Raw genomic sequence first — 19,037 nt, 5'->3', positions numbered from 1 at the left:
ACTCCAAGTCAAATTCCTTTGGAGAAACAGAAGTGGAGCTTCCTGAAAAATATTGTAGCCCTTTCTTCAACAAAGCTAATATACAGAATGGGTAAATATTGAAGAGTTTGTAAATCAAATATCAACACTGTGTTCTAACTGTAACCCTATGGGTCTTTTGAATGCTTAGGCTAAAGAAATCTGCTTATTTTTAACAATAATCCCTTCCCACCCTTAGCTTTTCTTTTCAGGTCCTGCAAAGAGAGATATAGAATTTTCTTAATTCTCATACAGCAGAATATGAAGAAATTCAAAGATGACTTACTTGGAGTTTCTTTTCTAGAATTTCTAGCTCTCTAAATGCAGGTCACAATACTCTGTATGTGAATAAAGCACTTCTGAAACCACCTTCTCTTCTGAAAAGAAAAATCTGGAAAATATACCTCCAAAAAATTAATCATCTTCCTTTATCTATTATTTTAGGCCTCTATCTATCCTCACTGCTAGGCAGCAATCAGAAGTAATAGAAGGAAATTTGGCCTCAGCTGTATGTACGGAAAAGCTTTTTTCCTACACTTACAGTTTTGTACATCGATATGGCTAAATGAAATTTTAAAACTCATTATATTGTTATTTTAGCTCATCATATCTTAATTTATTGGATGATAGATGAGATATGTGTTTTGACTAATTATTCTATAAAAAATCACTTTTCTGCAATCAAGACTACATGCTGAATATTAGAACCTTGAATGAGGAGTAAATATGAAACTGACAGCCTGCTTTGATTGAGTTGTTTACTGTAGGATCCTGAAGGTATTTATTTCACAAAGGTCTGCATATCGGTAATAACTGAATATTCACATGGTCACATGGTCCAGAGAATGAAAAAATAAAAATAAATAATTCTTTCATTCTAGTGGAGATTTTGTGTATCTAATCAGGTTTGCCTTCACGTTTATATACATATCTGAGGTCAGAGTATGCTATTCTGTCACAACTGAACCTTATCCCAAAGTGTAAAGGGTGTGAGCTTTTCAGATAAATCCTGCAAAGGTATGTAAGTGAGATTTCATTTTCCAGCCCACAAAGGCACCTCTGATTACCTCTGTAAGAATTTATCCCACCAAGATTCTGGATTATGACAACTAGCAGGATAGCTAATGACTTAGAACAAGCTCAGAGTGAGGAACTGGTTATGAGGCTCCTCTTGGAAAGAAAATACTTTTTTTTTTTTTTCAAATACCTGGTTAAGTTATGTAAATATTCATCTAACACTTTTTCACTCTTTCCCCCTTAAATATATTACTATTATAGCATCCAAGAATATATTGAAGGAAAAAGAAAATAAAATGACCTAGTGGAACACTCACACAGAAAGTAAGGAAGGTTCAAATTCCTATTTCAGATAATGTTTAAATTATGTGTTTGAACAGAAGTTCAACCAGGAAATTAACAGTATAGGCACAGAATAGCCAAACACCTGATGCTTAAGGTGGAGTAGAAGGTCCAAATCTCCTCTCTCAGAGAAATTACATTTTTTGCCTGAGTACTCAAACATCACTAGGCATTTTATAAATGTAACTCAGATGCATATAAATTTAGCATAAACTTCAAATATAATTAATTTTTTTTCATTTTGGCAATGATGACATCCTAAATTTTGTTCAATCCCTCCACTTGTAGTTCATTATTTTTTTTGTGAACGGAACCAAAAAATAATTCAATGCTGTCCTAGTTTCAGCTGGCATAGAGTTAATTTTCTTCCTAGTAGCTGGTGCAGTGCTGTGGTTTAGCTTTAGTCTGAGAACAATGCTGATAATACACTGATATTTCAGTTGTTGCTAAGTAAAGCTTACCCTGACCAACGACTTTTCAGTCTCATGCTCTGCTAGTGAGGAGGGGCACAAGAAGCCGAGAGGGAGCAGAGACAGGACACCTAACTCAAACTAGCCAAAGGGGTATTCCATATTGCAGCACGTACTGCCCAGTATATAAACAGGGGAGTTACCCAGAAAAGACCGATCACTGCTCAGGTCAGGCTGGGTATCAGTCACCAGATGGCGAGCAGTAGTAGCAGTATATTGTAGTTTATTTTAGTTATTAAACCGTACTTATCTCAACCCTCAGGTTTTACATTCCTTTGATTCTTCTCTTCATCCCACCTGGGGAGGGGAAAGAAGAGGGGTGAGTGAGCAGTGGCATGGTACTGAGTTACTGTCTGGGTCTAAACCATGGCAAATGCACACACAGTTGCACTTGAGATCCTTTTTGGAGCCTCTGGAGAAAAGCCCCTTATTTTCAAAAAGCTCTTTTTTCTATCAGTAAAACTAGCCAAGAATGAAAACAGATCAATTAAGAACAACAGAAACACTTCCAAACATCCTTTTTAAAAGAGCTTGTGAGCAAGTTTTACACCGTATACTGCATACATTTTGGGCCCAAACTTTATATCCAGCTCACCATCTCTGGCTTGCAAAAGATGAAGAGAATCTGACTGAGCAGGGATGTTACCCACACAGCTTGGTGCCTTTCCACACACATAGCTGGCTCCATCCTAACAAGAAGGAAACAAAGCATGACTTTCAAACAAAAGTACTAACTTGAAACACTGGAGGGAGCAAAATTGGATCAAAGCATCCAGAGAGTGTTTAGTGTTTATACCTACCTACAATGACAACAGCCAAAAGCAGAAAGCCAGTGTCTCACTGGAACCACAACTGAGCAGTGGGCTGCTGACATGTGCAGGAGCATGAACGAAGCAAGATGGATTAAGTGTCGTCTGCCAGAGGCTGCAAAATCTTCAAGAAATGGGTTTCTTAGTGAAGCACATGAATGAAAAGAGCAGAAAACCATGCAGCCAAGAACAAGAACAAATACTATGGGTCTTAGCAGTGTAGCTTCTTACTTCTAACTTTTAAATATCTGAATGCAAGACCAAAAGGATACCTGAACATATTAAAAGAAAACACTTTCAAAATTAATGAGATCAGCTGCTTTGAAATGCAAAATAGTATTAATAAATGAAATTATTCTCTTTGCAACAGGATATTGGTTTAGGTAGCTAATTAGACTTTGGAAAATATTAAAAAGGAAGAATGACCTCTGCAGTTATCCTAAGTAGGATAAATAATAAGTACCTACTGTTTGCAAACATATTCTTGCCACTGTATAAATAAGGAAATTACATTAAATTGTTAGTAATGAAAAACACAGCACTTCAGAATATAAACAAATAATTAGCTTGGCTCTTAAAAATATACATTAATTAAATATTAGACAGTAAACTACATAATAGGAGAAGATGTGTGTGTCAGGTTTCATTAGCATTAGTAAAGGAAAGGTTTCAATACTGCTGTAGAATTCTTCTTGAAAAAAAAGAAATTATTTGCTCAAACTCACAGCTCTCATTGCACTCTCAGTTCTGACTCTCTAGTCATCTTCATGAAAATTGGTTCCCATGGACATACATGCGTGTCGGGTTTAGTAATCTCAGAGATATAAGTAGATGTGCTGTCAGGTATAAAATGAACATTAAGGTTAAAATAATTAAGCTCTCAGAAATTCCATGTCTGAATTTCTTTCCTACAAACCAATTTAATTAATATCTGTGCCAGACAAGTGCAAGGCTTGTAAGTGAGTACTCCAAGTCAATTCCAGTAGAGTTGTTTGTATACTATGTACAGGTATCTGAAAGGTTCGTCTGAAATCCTTTAAAATACAGCAAGATCTGAAAATATCCTTCCTTTCTGGGATTAAAAAAAAAAAAAATTAAAAAAAATGTAAAAGTCACTTCTATCTCCTCTGAAAAGGTTTGGTTATCTCTATCCACGCTGGTCAACTGCCTATAGTGAAAGATGTCTTGCTCCCCACAATGAATACATCTTTTACATTATCATATTCAAATCCTTCCTTCATATCTCAAAAAATGACTCAGCATATATTTAACAAAGTTAAGAGTGCATCAGAGGGAAAATGCAGACCTTGCCTCTTCTGGTGTTTTGTCAAACTTCGAATGCACATACAAATTAAACTTACCAGCACTTACGTGCTCCTAAAATCCAAGACAGGCAACAACTTCTGCAAATTAACCATGCCTCAGAAAACAGTCCGTCAGTTTCCTCATTTAAGATCTTCAGCCAGTAGATTACTCATCAAAACACTATATAAGGATATTTATCAATTTATTTATATGCCCTCCACCATCAGAAAATTTGAAGCACTGATGAGTGCCTTGAAAGAAACTTTCTCTCTATTCCTTAGCATTTTGGGAGGAACTGGGGGCAAGGAAGTTTATTTTTTATGTTAACAAGATTTCTGTATGTGTTTCATTTTCAATTTTTCATTTTCTGTGCATTCATGAAAAAAGAAACCTCATGGAAAAGTTGACTGTAGAAATTAGTTTTTCCCTGGAAGTATTGAGATCTCATTCTTAACTCTTGCAGAAGTGAGATATCAAAAAACTTTAGAAAGTGAAACAATTTTCCAAACTATTTATACAAGTTTACTCATAAATTGAGTACTATAACCAAAGTAAAAACTCACATAATGAGATAAAGTTTTATCACTTTCAGAAGAACTGGGAAAAAAAGCAAGCAGAAAGCTTAGCCTTATTTCAATAGATTCTCAGCGATATCGCAAAGCTACTACTACAAAATTCGCTGTTGTGGTGGAAGATCAGCCTTAGATTCTAGGTTTTGGAGTACACTTCTCAACTTATTTTGTCAATGTTTACACATACTTATATTTTTATTCTCAATTGTTAGCCGCATTGTGCTCAACAGAGCTTCACTTATGTTTGATGTAATTTTGGGGGAGTGAAAAATACTCCCCAAATGTAGTTACACTCCTGGTGAGATCTCTGCTTGGCCATTGACTCATGTGCAGGCTGAGGATGGGCAGGTTGCAGCACTCACACCCAATGACAGTAATGGTTTCATCTTTTCTGTACTCCTGTTCTCTGCATTGGCAGAGTGGCTTGACTACCTAGTATCTACCAGCAGATGCTATAAATGACACTCAGAATTTCTGTCCTGGAGAAAGCATTGCTTACCTTAAAAAAAAAGGCTGCTTTATGCTGGCCAAAGAGCCTTGTAGCCCTCAGCGCTGCAGGTCTATGTGTCCAAAGGGAACCTGGCCTACCTGTCACTTACTTTTTTCTAAAGCCATTGAAACAAACAAAATATATTAAAAACAAAACAAAACAAAAACAAAACAAAAACAAGCAAACAAAAAAACCCACCAAAAAAACAAAAAAGGGAAAGTATAGCCTTATCCATAGCATTTCTCATCCTTTTAGTATGTAAAAGATGGACATAAGCCAAAGGCTGATATAATACCAATTCAGTAAATAAAACCAAATAAAATTAACTATTTTAAAAAAAAAAATCATTCCTTCTATTCCACCTTACATCCTGAGTCATTAACAAAAGCAACCTTAAAATGTTCTTTAAACTTCTAAAGCAATAAAAATAAAATTCCCCCTTAGCAGAAATGAACTGGTATAAGTAATGAGCGCATCTCATATTGACTCCCTGCAAAGAGAAAATTTCATCTCTAATAATTGTTTAACACCTTAGTAAACAGCTCTGTTTTGCAGGACGAGGCATGAACATCAATTCTGTAATAAAATCCATATGCCAATGGAATTAATGGATAGGGAAGACAATGAGTAGGACAATCTTTCAGGAAGAAATTGTTCTTTTTCGTTAAAAAATGAAGCCTCTTTTGTAACTGTTAGCCTATTCTGTGTAGTGCTGTGTTAGAAGTCCCTTTTGCAGGGTCTCATCCCGGTTTTGGTTTGAGTAATGAGGACCTCTTCTGGGAGATAAGAGAATAATATATCAGACGCAGGGATTTTATCCTTTTTTAATATCTTTTCTTTGTCACTTCAAAAGGCCTGGTAGGTCATTCAAGAACCTGGGAGGTTTTTCTTATTCCATTTCATGGAATTCTACTCTCTAATTCTACTCCATCCTCAGTTAGATCCTCCCAGAGATACATTTCCTATAAGTTAACTGTAAAATGAATATTTGTCATAGATATAAATACACTGTCGATTCTAATTTTCTTTGAAAACGGTCAGTCAGGAATTCTTCAGTGAATGAGGACCCTATCCTTCCTTTTAATGTATCAATGAGTGAAAATAGAATAAACTCAAAGCCAGCAGTGAATAGACTCATAATCTATGTTTAATAAATCATTACAGTATGTGACCGTAAAAAGACTTAATCACTTTTGAAGATCTCATCACACTTTGTAAAGTTCTTCAGAAGTTTTTGTAGAGGTCTGAGCTTACTTTAACTTAGGAGCCTGTATATCCATCTGTGTATGACTTGTGCAACCAATGCCCTTCTTTCCCAGCTGAAGTGATAAGTATTACAACTTGATTTAGTAAAAAAACAAGAAAAACCATTTACAGCTGAATGCTGCCAAGGTGAAAGATAGGTCCTTCCTAAAATGAATGTGTTGAAATAACTACTGGTGAACTTTGCAAAACTCCAGGGGTCACTGAGATCATACCCTGATGATAATGAATGAGAGTAAAAGAGCAAAGAGTATGACACAATTGGATTGCCTTCATTGTTACAAAGATTCTTGGTTGATTAGAGAGCTCACAGGGCTCTGACTCTAATTTCTTTCCTTATCTTTAATAACGTAAAGTGGATATCTGACTGATATATTTTGTTGCTTATCATTGGTGAAAAATAGAATCAGATGCCCCATGCAGAGTAAAATTCTTCGTAGTTCAATGTTTGAAAAAAAGATGGTCACATGTGGGAGTGTATGATTGAAAATCCTACTTACCAAGTAACTGAAAAACAGAAAATGAAGCCACTGGTTCAGCTCTCTCACTTATCCTGAATTGCCAGACGTCTTTATACTGGACTTAGCTTTTACACGGTACAAGGTGGTTCAACTCGGAGTAGCTGAACATTGCCCTGCCAACAAACATCCTGCACAACAGATTCAACTAGCTGGCTGGTCACTAGCAGCATCCTGATCTTCTAGTCCTCTAATTAGTTGTCTCCATGTGGGGACTTTTTAGCTCTAGCTAAAAAGCACGGAAAGTGTCCTAACACAGATGCTGTTGTTTCCATTCTTTAGTTGTAGTAAAACTGACTGCATAGCAATGAGGTGTCTTTCCATAAGCCCACCCTTACTTCATTTTAAGCTGCATAGTCTTAAAATATCAATGGTCATTCCTTTTGTTTTCCAAAAAAATAAGGGCAACTTCTCTCAGCATGACAACTTCCATTTTCAGAAACACAGAGGGAGAATGGGGTTCACAACCCTTTCAGGCTGAATAGAAAGCAATAGCAGAAGAGTTAGGTGACATAGCAAGTGCGTTGCAAGTACTGGATGCAGACCTTTGGCATGTGGTAGATAACCGGTATGTTTTGAGGGTTTTTTGGGGGGGCTTTTTTTGTTTTGCTTTGTCTTCTTCCACCCTTTGTAAAATTTCATTAAAATTGCATATTTGTTTTTATGTCTATCAAAAGACAACCCTTATTTCGGGACTATAATTTAATTAATAATACCATCTTGTATCACTATTAGTCCTTCAACCACTTTCTAAAATAATTAATTGTTTTCAGTCAGCTTATTCATTTTCCATTTATAAAACAGATATTTTTCTTCTTTAACAGGGACATCACTACTCTTTCTACTCTTTCTTTCTACTTACTTAAAGTTAGTTTTATTTAAACAGTGTCTCTCTGTAACTTTTCCTACTATAATACAAATCAGGTTTACAGCTGCATTAACGGAAAATATGCATTTACTACATTAGTTTTGCATGTTTGCTCTTTTTCTCCACCACACCACAGTCAGATTTTTCTTTACCTGCTAAAGTCTTTTGTTGTTTAAAACTTCTCTTTTCTCTGAAGAAAAAAAAGAAAATCAAAAACATTTTTCAGGCCTTTTTTTAATAACAATTTAGCACATCCTTATGACATTTAACATGTCGTGTAAGCTAAGGTATTGAGATAGGATAATAATTGGAACATTATGATTTACTCAAGCTGAAGAAAACATTTGTTTTCAGGAAGAGATCAACATTTAATATTCTTACTTCCTTGAAGAGTTATAAATTCAGCATTTGCTGAAGAACTGTACTAAAGCAGAAAACTTGGCTCACTTAAATCAAGGGATAAGGCATTCTCCTCTGCTTCTGGCCTCCTATTAGGATAGCTGTTGTTTGACCTTGACTACATGTGAGGATGAAAACCTGCGTGTAAAAGAGCCACTTTCTTCTCCCTGGAGTTGGGGAATAAAGATGCCAGATTACATTTATAGCTCTCCTCAAAACAAGAGGAGTTGGGGGGGAACCAGGGCTGCTGGCCACAAGCACAGAACTTACACATTTCACCCTTTAGAAACCACGAGTTACAAGCATTGAAATGTCACAGAGTTTTTTATGTTACAGGTGGTTTAATGTGCTGTAAAGAAGTACAGGAACTACGGAGAAGGATGTAGAAGTGTCCCATATAACAAAATAAGAATCTTATGTGACTGACAACAGCTCTGTAAGCTTTTATCAGACTAAAGACCCATCTCTAGTAGATTTTTCATTATTTCATTGCGCTCATTTCAGAAGAACAGAGTCCTGCCCCAGATTTTACACAGTAATTTAAGACTGAATGAAAATGGCAAGATTAACAAACTATGACAGGAAAGCAAAGAAAAAGAAGAGTGATGAGGAATGTTACTTCATTTGAAATCATTTGCAGCTAAATTATTTCCACAATGAATGTCAGACTTGCAACCATATTCAGATGGACAGAACCCATGAACTTTACAAAACTTTAGGAAACCTTTTCAGGCAAGAATGGAACAGACTGCAGAAATTACCACATTGTTTTAAGACTATTTTTTTTCTAATTTTAAAGTTTGATAAGAGTCACCTATCTTGTGCACATACTCAAATGGAAGGACATGAAGAAAATTTATGAAGAAATTTTATACCTTTAGCAACAATTTTTTCAACACAATTTCAGAGATAATTCCTTATGACAAATGCAACACACAATAGAGGGTGCTAGACTATGGCCAGGAGGTCTTACACTGCATTTATCAGGCTATTCTCCTAGAAGAAAAAAAATGGTCTTATGACTTTGGTCACTGTAGTGCACAATTGTTGTATTTGCATTTCTTAAAGTTATTTCAGACCTAAAAAAAGGTTTTTCTCTCTGAGGTGCAAAACACATAATAGCTTAATTTCTAAATGCCACTTAAACTTTGCATTAAAAATGTGTCGTCGATCTCTTATATGATTTTAGTGAATTGCACTGTACAATGATGTTCCACTTAGGCTCTCTAGCTGAGATGATCTTTTGCAGGTTGACTTTTTCTTTATTTTCTTCATGACTAACTCCTGCAATTGTGATTTGCCATTAGACTAGAGTGAACCGTGTTTTCAGAGGCTGAATACAAATTCAATCAATGCTGCTTTTGCATGGAGCGTATCTGATTTATGTATATCAGTAAAATAAATACGTAAAATAAATACATAAATTAAGTAGGGGTTTGTTGCATTCACTTAGTAAAAATGTAATACTACAACCTTAAGTACTTAAAACCACTTTGAGAAGAAATATTTTTTAAATACATTAGAATATTAAACAAACCACTGCAAAATATGTGAAAGTTTTATAAGCACTACATTATGGCTTTATTGCTCACATCATTGCAGTGAAGGGGCTGTGAGCCTTTCCATTAAAAGTCTTATTTTTAATACTTTACAAGTCTGCTATAAAAATCACATGGGACTGAAACTCAGAATAAAAAGTTTCATCTTGGAAATAAGTAGTTTAATTTTTTATTTATATTTTTTTAACATTGTCTTAGATTAATTTGTATTTGTAAATACAGGACAGAAACAAATAATTTCTTAAGGCATTTGCACAGATAGAAAGCACAAAAGTAAGTTTATGTGCATTTAAGAGGACTATTGTTATCATTAAGGACTAAAAGCATAAGGGAAAATTGAATGCCGTGTTAGCCAGTTCTTTTTCAATTCAGTGTCTCCAGAGAATATATTCTTCAGAGAAAGATACACAAATCCTACAAGGTCAGTTGACAAAGTTTCTTCCTAAGACACAGAAAGAAAATTACTTGTTTCTATCATGAAATAAGGCATCTTTCTTTGTGTTTTCTGTATTTAACCTTTTTAATACAATACTGTATATATTCCTTACTCCCTTAATTCACTTAATTCACTTTATTGTATCTCTTTGAACTTAAAAATATATAGGAACAGTAAGTTTTGCAGCTGAACCATGCAGATTTTTTTTAAATTTTTTTATCATTTGTAATTCCCCTCAAAATCTTTGAACATATTTTTATTGTTTCAATAAAAGGGCACAGCAAGAAGTCTTGCTTTTCCCTCATTATGTTTCATTTGTGTCTTCTCCATATGTTCATATTTTCCTACTTTAACTTATGTTAGTTAAATATTAAAACATTCATCCTTCTATTCTTAGTGAGTTTACAGGAGTAATTACAATTAACCCTGAGATGCTGTCTCAGCTAAGCTAGAGAATATTGACCAAATTCTTGACTATCAGCATCAAATGTAATCAAAATATTATTAAAAGTTCATTAAATGTCTGAAGTGGTAGTTGCAAGTGCATAGTGCTCCTTTAACACGGAATGTAGAACTTGCTAGGAGTTCCTTGTTGGGTCTCTTCTTACTGCCTTAAGTGCTGTATCTAACACAAACTGACAATCACAGATACAAACTTCATATTTTCATTTGAAGTTTTCCATACCTGACAGTCTCATCTCCCCTACCCATTGCCATAGGCTACCACTTTCTGTAGTAATTCTCATGATAGCGAAAGAAAAAGGGAAACATAGTGTAACAAGCACATAACCTGATTTAGATGCTTTCTCCAGTTTTAAAACCACGGTGTTGTTACCATTGCTTCTGCAATTGCAAATAGCTTGTTCACTAGCATTTTTTTACAGTTTTGCTCTCTGTTCAAAGATATCCATCTCATTAATTAGAGATTCAATCAAACACTTACTGTTTGCCTTTGGTATCTTGATTACCTGAGCTCTATTTCATCTTGTTTTGAAGCAAAACCTTCCACACATCTAACTAGTTTCATGTTTCTAATTGTCACAGTTGCCCCATACATTTTTATAAGCTATGTGGTAGCCAGCACCATTTTTATGTGGTAAGCATTTTTTAAAATAATTATATCAGATATGAGATGAAATATCTTATTATGTCTCTACATAAATTGAGCTTTGAAAGGAAATAATCCGGTACTCTTTGTTCCTATAGCAGTTAACACCAGCTTTTCTTTTGGATATTTGCAATATCCCAAAAGAATTAAAATTCTTTATTCTCTGGCCAGATTTATGCTTTTGTCTTCGTACGCCAATAATCCTTCCAGGGTAGACTCCAATAAAACACATCTGTTACATTTATATTCTCACATTAGTCCAATTCTCTGCTCTGAACCATTGTGTTTTGATGCAATGGGCTATTAAGCAATTTCTGTGTTTTCCAGTAAAGGAAGCTATATATCATTGAATGATTAAGTAAGCCATTTATAGATGGCATTAATAACAGCACTAGTACTTTGTCCTAGGGCCTATATTGACCTTGTACCTTGCTTAAATTCTTCCTCTGTTGAACTAACTGATGCACATTGCTTCGATGCACATAGCTAGCTTTCACAATAAACACAGCACTGGCAAACTTAATAACCAGAAAATACTGTGATGTTTCTGGGTGTTAGAAGCAGAGATATGGAAGGTTAAAAAATAGGGTGTACGCTTAAAAAACAACACAAAAGCCAAATGTTATTATTTTTCTTTAACAGGCAGAATACTTTGTGCCTTTTGTCAAAATGTGTAACTACTTGTGAACATAGCTTTCAAGCTTCTTAAATAGGGGAGTTTATTATTATTAATGTTATAGCCCTGACACCCTTTTTCTTGCTGATTGGATCACAAGTTTTCTATAAAATACATTGGTGCTTCCTGTAAGAAAATATGTGATACATTTATGAATTCTATCATAACTTTCTTCCCTGACCTATTAAAAACTCAAGTTCTATAAAATTAGAATGCAGTGATTAAACACGGGAAAAGCAATTTAAGAATATTGTATACTACATTCTGTGACCACAGATGTCAGCTAAGCCCCACACAGCTGTTTGCTTACTCCCCCATGTTGAGATGGAGGAGAGAACTGGAAGGGTAGAAATGAGAAAACTTGTGGGCTGAGATAAGACAGTTTAATAGGTAAAGCAAAAGTTGTATGTAAGCAAAGGAAATTAGGAATTCACTTGTTACTTTATCAGCCAGCAGATATGGTGAGCCATTTTGAGAAAAGTAGGGCTCTATCCCACATAACTATTACTTGAGAGTACAAATGACAGTACTCCAAACGCAGCCCCTTCCTCTTTCCCTCTCAGCTTTTACTGCAGAGTCTGAAGTCATACAGTACGAAATATCCCTTTGGTAAGTTGTGTCTGCTCTCCTGGCTGTGTCCCCTCCCAGCCTCTTGCCCACCCCCATCTTGTTTTCAGGTCCTGTAACATGAGCAACAAAAAAGGCCTGGACACTGCAAATACTGTTCAGCAATAACTAAAAACCTTGTGTTACTAGCACTGTTTTGGTCACAAATCTAAAATATAGTACCAGATGACCTACTGTGAAGAAAATTAACTCTATCCCAGGAAAAGAATGCTGAGTTATGCAAAATCAAAATCTGTTTCTGGAAAACATAATGCACTACTTACAATGCTCTGCTCTTTGGTTTCACCAACTGCTGAATTAAAATCACGTTTAAAGCCTGATCATCGCATAGATGCAGGAAATATGACTATAAGTATTTTCTATGGACATCAAACTGAACTCTGAACTGCATATATAGCCACAAGTCTTATTATAACCAAAAAAATTATATTACAACAATTCAAGGTTGAATTTTGCTGCAATTACTGTACATTTAGGACTTAAGTAAGGCTATATGCTTTGCATATGAACAATGACGCAGTGGATGACCTACAGAACTTACAATTGAATCTTAGACATTGCACTGTGAGCAAGAGCAGCAAACAGTAGACAGAGAATAATATAAAACTTTAAAAGCTCTGTGCATTCAATAGAAAAATAAATTGTTATACTGATATTTCCTTCCTTATCACCTGCCTTTCTTTAGAATTGAGTAAATTGCAGGTTTTGTGTGTCTTTCTTCTAGGCAGAAAATAGGATCTTTAACAAAACAAAACAAAACAACTTTCATGAAGTGTGCCTATTACTGCTCCAGAAATAGCACTGACTGACCAAAAGGCCCAAAGTTACATTTTTAAACTGAAAATTATTTCATTAGCATAATTTTCAGGATAAACGTTTCAAATAAAAATCATTCAGCTTTGAATTATCACTTCCTTACAATCACTTCCTTACAATTCCCCTCTGCACAGGGAAAGCTCTCAATGACAATTCTGATCATAGTCTGGGGACAGTCATCATTTGATTGCTCAGAGAAAATAACACACTTGAACCGGTACCCTCTGGTGAATCATATTTGGAACATGCTAAAACCAGAAATCATGAATTTAAAGCCTTCCACCATTGGTCATTTGTCAAAGGAATTGCTTCCTGTGTGTTCTGCAGACCCATGCTAAGGTGACAAAAGTGGCTGACGACGCTTGTCATTATTTGTCCTATATTCATTCTAAAACACCATCTTTGTACTATCTCAGTGTCGTGGTTTAAGCCTAGGCCGTAAATCAGAACCACGAAGTCCACTTCCCCCCCCCCACCTTTCTTCCCTCCGCTTCTGGAGGGACGGGGAGGAGAATCAAAAGAATGCAACTCCCACGGGTTGAAATAAGAACAGTTTAATAACTAAGGTATAACACAAACCCACTACTGCTACCACTAATAGTAATAATGATAAAGGAAATAACAAGGAAGAGAATACAACCGCTCACCAACCGGTACCTCACCCCCACCCCGCAGTCATCCAGCCCCTCCGGGGACTCTCAATTCTACATCCTGGGCATGACTTGCTGTGGTATGGAAGACCTCTTTGGCTAGTTTGGGTCAGGTGTCCTTTCCCTGCTTCCTCCCACCTTCTCCTCCTCCCTGGCAGAGCATGAGACTCACAAAGTCCTTGGTCAGTCTAAACATCTGTGTTATCAGCTCCGTTCCCAGGCCAAAAGTCAAAAACACAGTGCTGCAGCAGCTACTAAGAAGGAGAAAAATGACTGCTACTGCTGAACCCAGGACACTCAGTAGTCAGCATTCAGACAGGATTGAAAGCGGGAAGAAGGATGTCAAAGTATAGGGTGACTGCATTGTCATTTCCAAGCGAAACTTTTTCCATGTTGTGTCCAACAAGTCATTTTTATCCCAGCTGTTACACCGTTTTCAGATACCACAATACTCAAAATCCTATTATATGAAGTATTTATCCCAAATAAGCACAAACCAACAATTAATAAACCTGATAATTATTTGTGAATATATGTACTACTTAATCCTATTCCAAATAATATAAGCATAAAGGTAGAAGGAGAGACTAGGCTGTCTCGCATGTTATTTAGCCATATGGTGGGCAGGACTGCTGATACTGTCCAGGAACAGCTGGTTGCCTAGGGCAACAAAACAGTAGGTTTGCAAAATATTTGCTGGCTGTTTGCATGCCTACCTAGATGCCAGGCTGCAGAGACATTTGCTTGTTTGCCCAAGGCATTAGAGCTCTCAGGGCTACACTAGGCAATAACTAAGCCTGCTTTTATTTATGATGACTTCTTCTTTGAGGGTCAATACCAACAGTTCTTATACTAGCAATGTCCTTTCTCTATTCAGCTAGGTTAATTCTCTGTGAAATTCGTGTTGCTGAATGATGATGTGTAGCTTACCAATATGCCTATGATTAGTGGAGGCATTTGTGAAAATGTCACCTTTAATTGCACTGCAGTGAGGTTTGCTGCAAGTCCCACAGACGTCAACAATGCTGGGGTACCACCAGCTCAACCTCCCACAGAGAAAGATGATCTGCAGCATTACTCCTGTGATGCCATCTGCCCCACAGAAGGAACAGATTCAGAATCTGAATTTGGTACACATTTAAAATGGACCTGAAATGCAAACATAAAACACATGAGAGGGTGTTCTCAGTTATCAAATCCAAACAGGTCAAAGTCTTAATCTTTATAAAAGACTAGAGCTTTATCAGGTGCTAGTTTTCAGTATTAACAAGCCACCAGAATGTCCTCATAGTATGAAAAATATCTTTCTTGCTCACACTCAGATATCTTCATCTGTATGCTTGTTTTCTGATCTCATGGGCAATCCACCTTTGCCCTGTACAAATATGTCAGATCAGTTTTGAGCTGTAAATGCTATTTCTCCAGAATGTTAATAAACTCTCCTTCCAGAGCTGTCATGTTTGAAGACTACTCATTACAGCATTCCCATAGTGTAAAAAGGTCTTCTTTAAATAAGCAGAAGAATTATTCTGGTCAGTGCCATTTCATATACATTAGCTCTGTTCTAGGCAGGCTTTTTAATTTCAAAAGATTTACTTACTGTGATGCATTTATATATATACGCATACACTACAGAAAAGGGAGAGAGGAGTAAAATCTAAACAAAAACTCATTAACCACCCCTTCTACGCTTTAGAAAAAAAGTCACTTTTGCACGAAGACAAAATTTCGGTCATAGGCACTTTCCATACATGCTCAGCTGTAAATATATGTGCTATATGTTTACAGTGTAAACTTTCCCTGTTGATGAATAGTACCAAACAACAGAGTACATTTTTATCTAAAACTCCTTTAGGCACTTACACAGTGTTTCAAAAATGTTTCAACCCTCTACTGAATCACCAGATGCGGCATTGCAAAAAGAAGTCACTAGTGTTCAAAGCTTTATATTTCAATTATTTTTGAAGCAAAGCAGCAGTAAAAGAAAGAAAGCACATCGTTTGCTTGAAATCAGAGCCTTCTTATAATATCCCAAGGCTATACTTTGCTTCCAATTAGTGTTTGCCCTCTTGGAATCATACACAAATAGTTTTTATGTTCTTCATGCATAGAAAATCTGTCTAATGATTTTCTTACCATGTTCTAGTACAGATAAAAGTACTTAATTGTTGTAACAACATTAACTTCACAAATCTGTCATTCATGACTGGCAGTTAGCTGTTTCTAAAGCTGTACTATTACATGCAAAGTGGAAACTGCAAGCAATCTAATAAAAATAGCAGTGTTAAGGAAATGCCCCTTTGTAAGCTGTTTATTATATGTTAATAAAATTACTGAGGAAAAAAAAGCATTGCTGAATGATATGAATTTGCAGATATGATTTTTTTTATGCAGGACCAAAAAAGGAAAATACAGTTATAACCAATGATATTGAATTTTCCTTTGTTATACTTGGTATATTCCTGGATCTATACTTCTTGTTGTTTTCTTTTATTAAATATTATTCTTTTATTATTCTCATTGTTCAGAATTTGGCTAATTCAGCTCACGAACAAACTCCAGTTAAAAGGCTTAAAAGGTGGTTCACGATGGTGGGGAAGAAGGTAGAGGGGAGGGAGAGTAAGAAAGCTCCACCAACAAATGACTTAATAAAATAGCTGTTTAGTATAATAAGAGGAATATAGGTAAATATAAATATATTTAATATATTTATTATATAGGAATATAAATACATAAAGGAATATAAATAAAAAGAGGAATATAAATAAAAAGATGAATATAAATAATAAGTAAATCTTTTGTCCTTTCAGATACTGATATGTTCCTACAGTCACCAGATGGATTTTCCTATGTCATGCTTCACACGTCCGTTCCATGGAAAGAGGTTAATTGTGTTAAAGCTATAAGTGTGGTATGGATCATTGACCTCCTAATGTGCAATGGTCTTCTAGATCGGGTCACTACATTCCACTCCTTGATCCACACACAGTTTACCTTGCCCAAAGATCGTGCGCAAGAAGGAAGATCTGAGGTACAACAGATGATCCTCACATCAGTCTCTAGGAAGGCGAAGGAGCAAATAATCCTGGAAACCATTTCCAAATATATGAATGACAAGAAGGTGATTGGGAGTAGTCAGGAAGGATTTATAAGGAGGAAAAAGTGTTTAACCAAATTTACATACTTCCACAATGAAGGGTAGAGCTTGGTGGATGAGGAAAGCTACCTCAACTTTAGGAAGGTTTTTAACACTGTCCCCTGTAAAATCCTCATAGATAAGCTGACAAAGTAAAGGTTAGACAAGTAGTCAGAGAGGTGGATTGAAAACTGATGAACAGTTAGCCTCTCAGAGTTGTAATCACAAGCAGAAATTCTAGTTGCATTAATGACCTCGGTGCAGGGGCAACATGCATGCTTAGATGACAAAAACTGTGAAGAGTGGCGAATACATCTCAGGATTGTGCTGCCATTCAAAGATAGCTAGACAGGCTGAAGAGCTGGGTGGAGAAGAATCTCAGGCAGTTCAACAAAGGCAAATGCAAATTCTTGCTGTGGGAAGAATAACGGCAGGCACTCATTCATACTGGGGATCAGTCAGTTGGAAACCAGCTTTGCTTTCCTTTCTCTGCAGAGAAGAACCTGGGTGTTCTTGTAAGCAACAAGCAGATGATGAGCCAGACATGAGTACTCACAACAAAAGCAGCCAACAGCTTCTTAGGCTGCTTTAGCAAGAATGTTGCCATCAGGTCAAGGGAGGTGATCCTTTCCCTCTGTTCAGCACTAGTGAGGCCACACATGCTGGTGAGAATCTAATAAAGGGTCATGAAGACCATTAAGGGGCTGCAGCATTTGTCATATGATGATAGGCTGAGAGAGCTGGGACTGTTCAGCCTGAAGAAGAGCCTGACTGGGGGGAACTTATCCATATGTATATATACACCTGATAAAAGCGAATGAAGAGGAGGTAGTTAGCCTCTTCTCAGTGGTGTCCACCAACAAGACATGATGGCACATATTTTAAAAAAGGGCATTCCATCTAAACACAAGAAAACACTTGTATACTGTCTAATAGTAAAACAGTTTGTTGAGGTAGATTGTAAGGATATATCTGGGGAGATATTCAGACCTAGCTGGACACTGTTCAAAGCAACCTTCTTCATCTGACCCTCACTGAGCAGGGGTATTGGATTAATGGATCTCAAGATATCCCTGCCAACCTCAGCTGTTCCATAACCAGAACTTTGCAATGGCTTATCTTTTGGGATATAAATTTCTTACTGAAAGTTCGTAACTTGCAGAAAATGACTAATGTGTTCACTTGTCTCAACTAAAAAGTGCAAGAAATAATAAAATAATCAATGGATTTTCACATTCCTAAGAATGCAGGAATACTTTAAATAATTCAGTGCTAACATTCGCAAATCAAAATGCAAACATTTATGCTTGAGTAAAACTGTGCTGTATTAAGAATATTTTGTGATATGTTGCTTATAAAAAAATTCATTTATTATTCATTCCAGCAAAGCTAAGTGCAACTAATTTATTTGCTAAGCCTATCAATGTAACAAATACCTGATTTAGCATAAGTTAATAAATGTGTAAATGAAGTTGCTAAAGTTGGGGGGGGGCGGTGGGGAGGAAAGGGTGTTAACAACACTCCATCTACTTTGGTATATTGCAAATACGTTAACTTTTGTGGATTGAACAGTTCGTTATTTTTCCGTCCAATAGTAACTAGTCCTTGTTTGCTGGTCTTACTAGTGCACCCAGACACATGCACAGTGGGATTGACCATATCGATACATTTACATGTCTAGAAATGGAAAAATATTATAGAAAACGGGTTTCATTGTCCGCTTTGTATGAATTACAGAAATATCTTTATTTGAACAACTGATCTGTCATAAGAAATCAAAATGCTACCAGGTCTTTGATTACATAAAATTAACCATTCTTACAAATATCGGAAATCTAGCTTCACTATTTGACTTACAGCTAGATAAATCACCTTGTTTATTCACTAATTCACTTTCAAAGGAGACCTGAGAGATAAGTAAAAAAATGTTCAAGATTCATATGATGTGCAGCAAGCAA

General features: G+C 36.1%; 1 protein-coding gene across 1 annotated transcript in view; it reads left to right on the top strand.

Annotated features, from left to right (window-relative positions):
- The window catches only part of LOC308232239 (uncharacterized protein), a gene marked incomplete at both ends in the record, with an annotated part of 62,505 nt that extends 45,360 nt beyond the window's left edge, over window positions 1–17,145 (top strand). Inside the window, 1 exon segment of the mRNA XM_080638313.1 lies at window positions 16,754–17,145. Coding sequence (XP_080494439.1) covers window positions 16,754–17,145 — 392 coding nt within the window.
- Window positions 17,146–19,037: the final 1,892 nt, after the last annotated feature.

The sequence above is a fragment of the Psittacula echo genome (assembly GCF_963264785.1).
Source record: "Psittacula echo genome assembly, chromosome: Z".
NCBI lineage: Eukaryota > Metazoa > Chordata > Aves > Psittaciformes > Psittacidae > Psittacula > Psittacula echo.
This window is presented reverse-complemented; position numbering and strand designations above follow the sequence as displayed.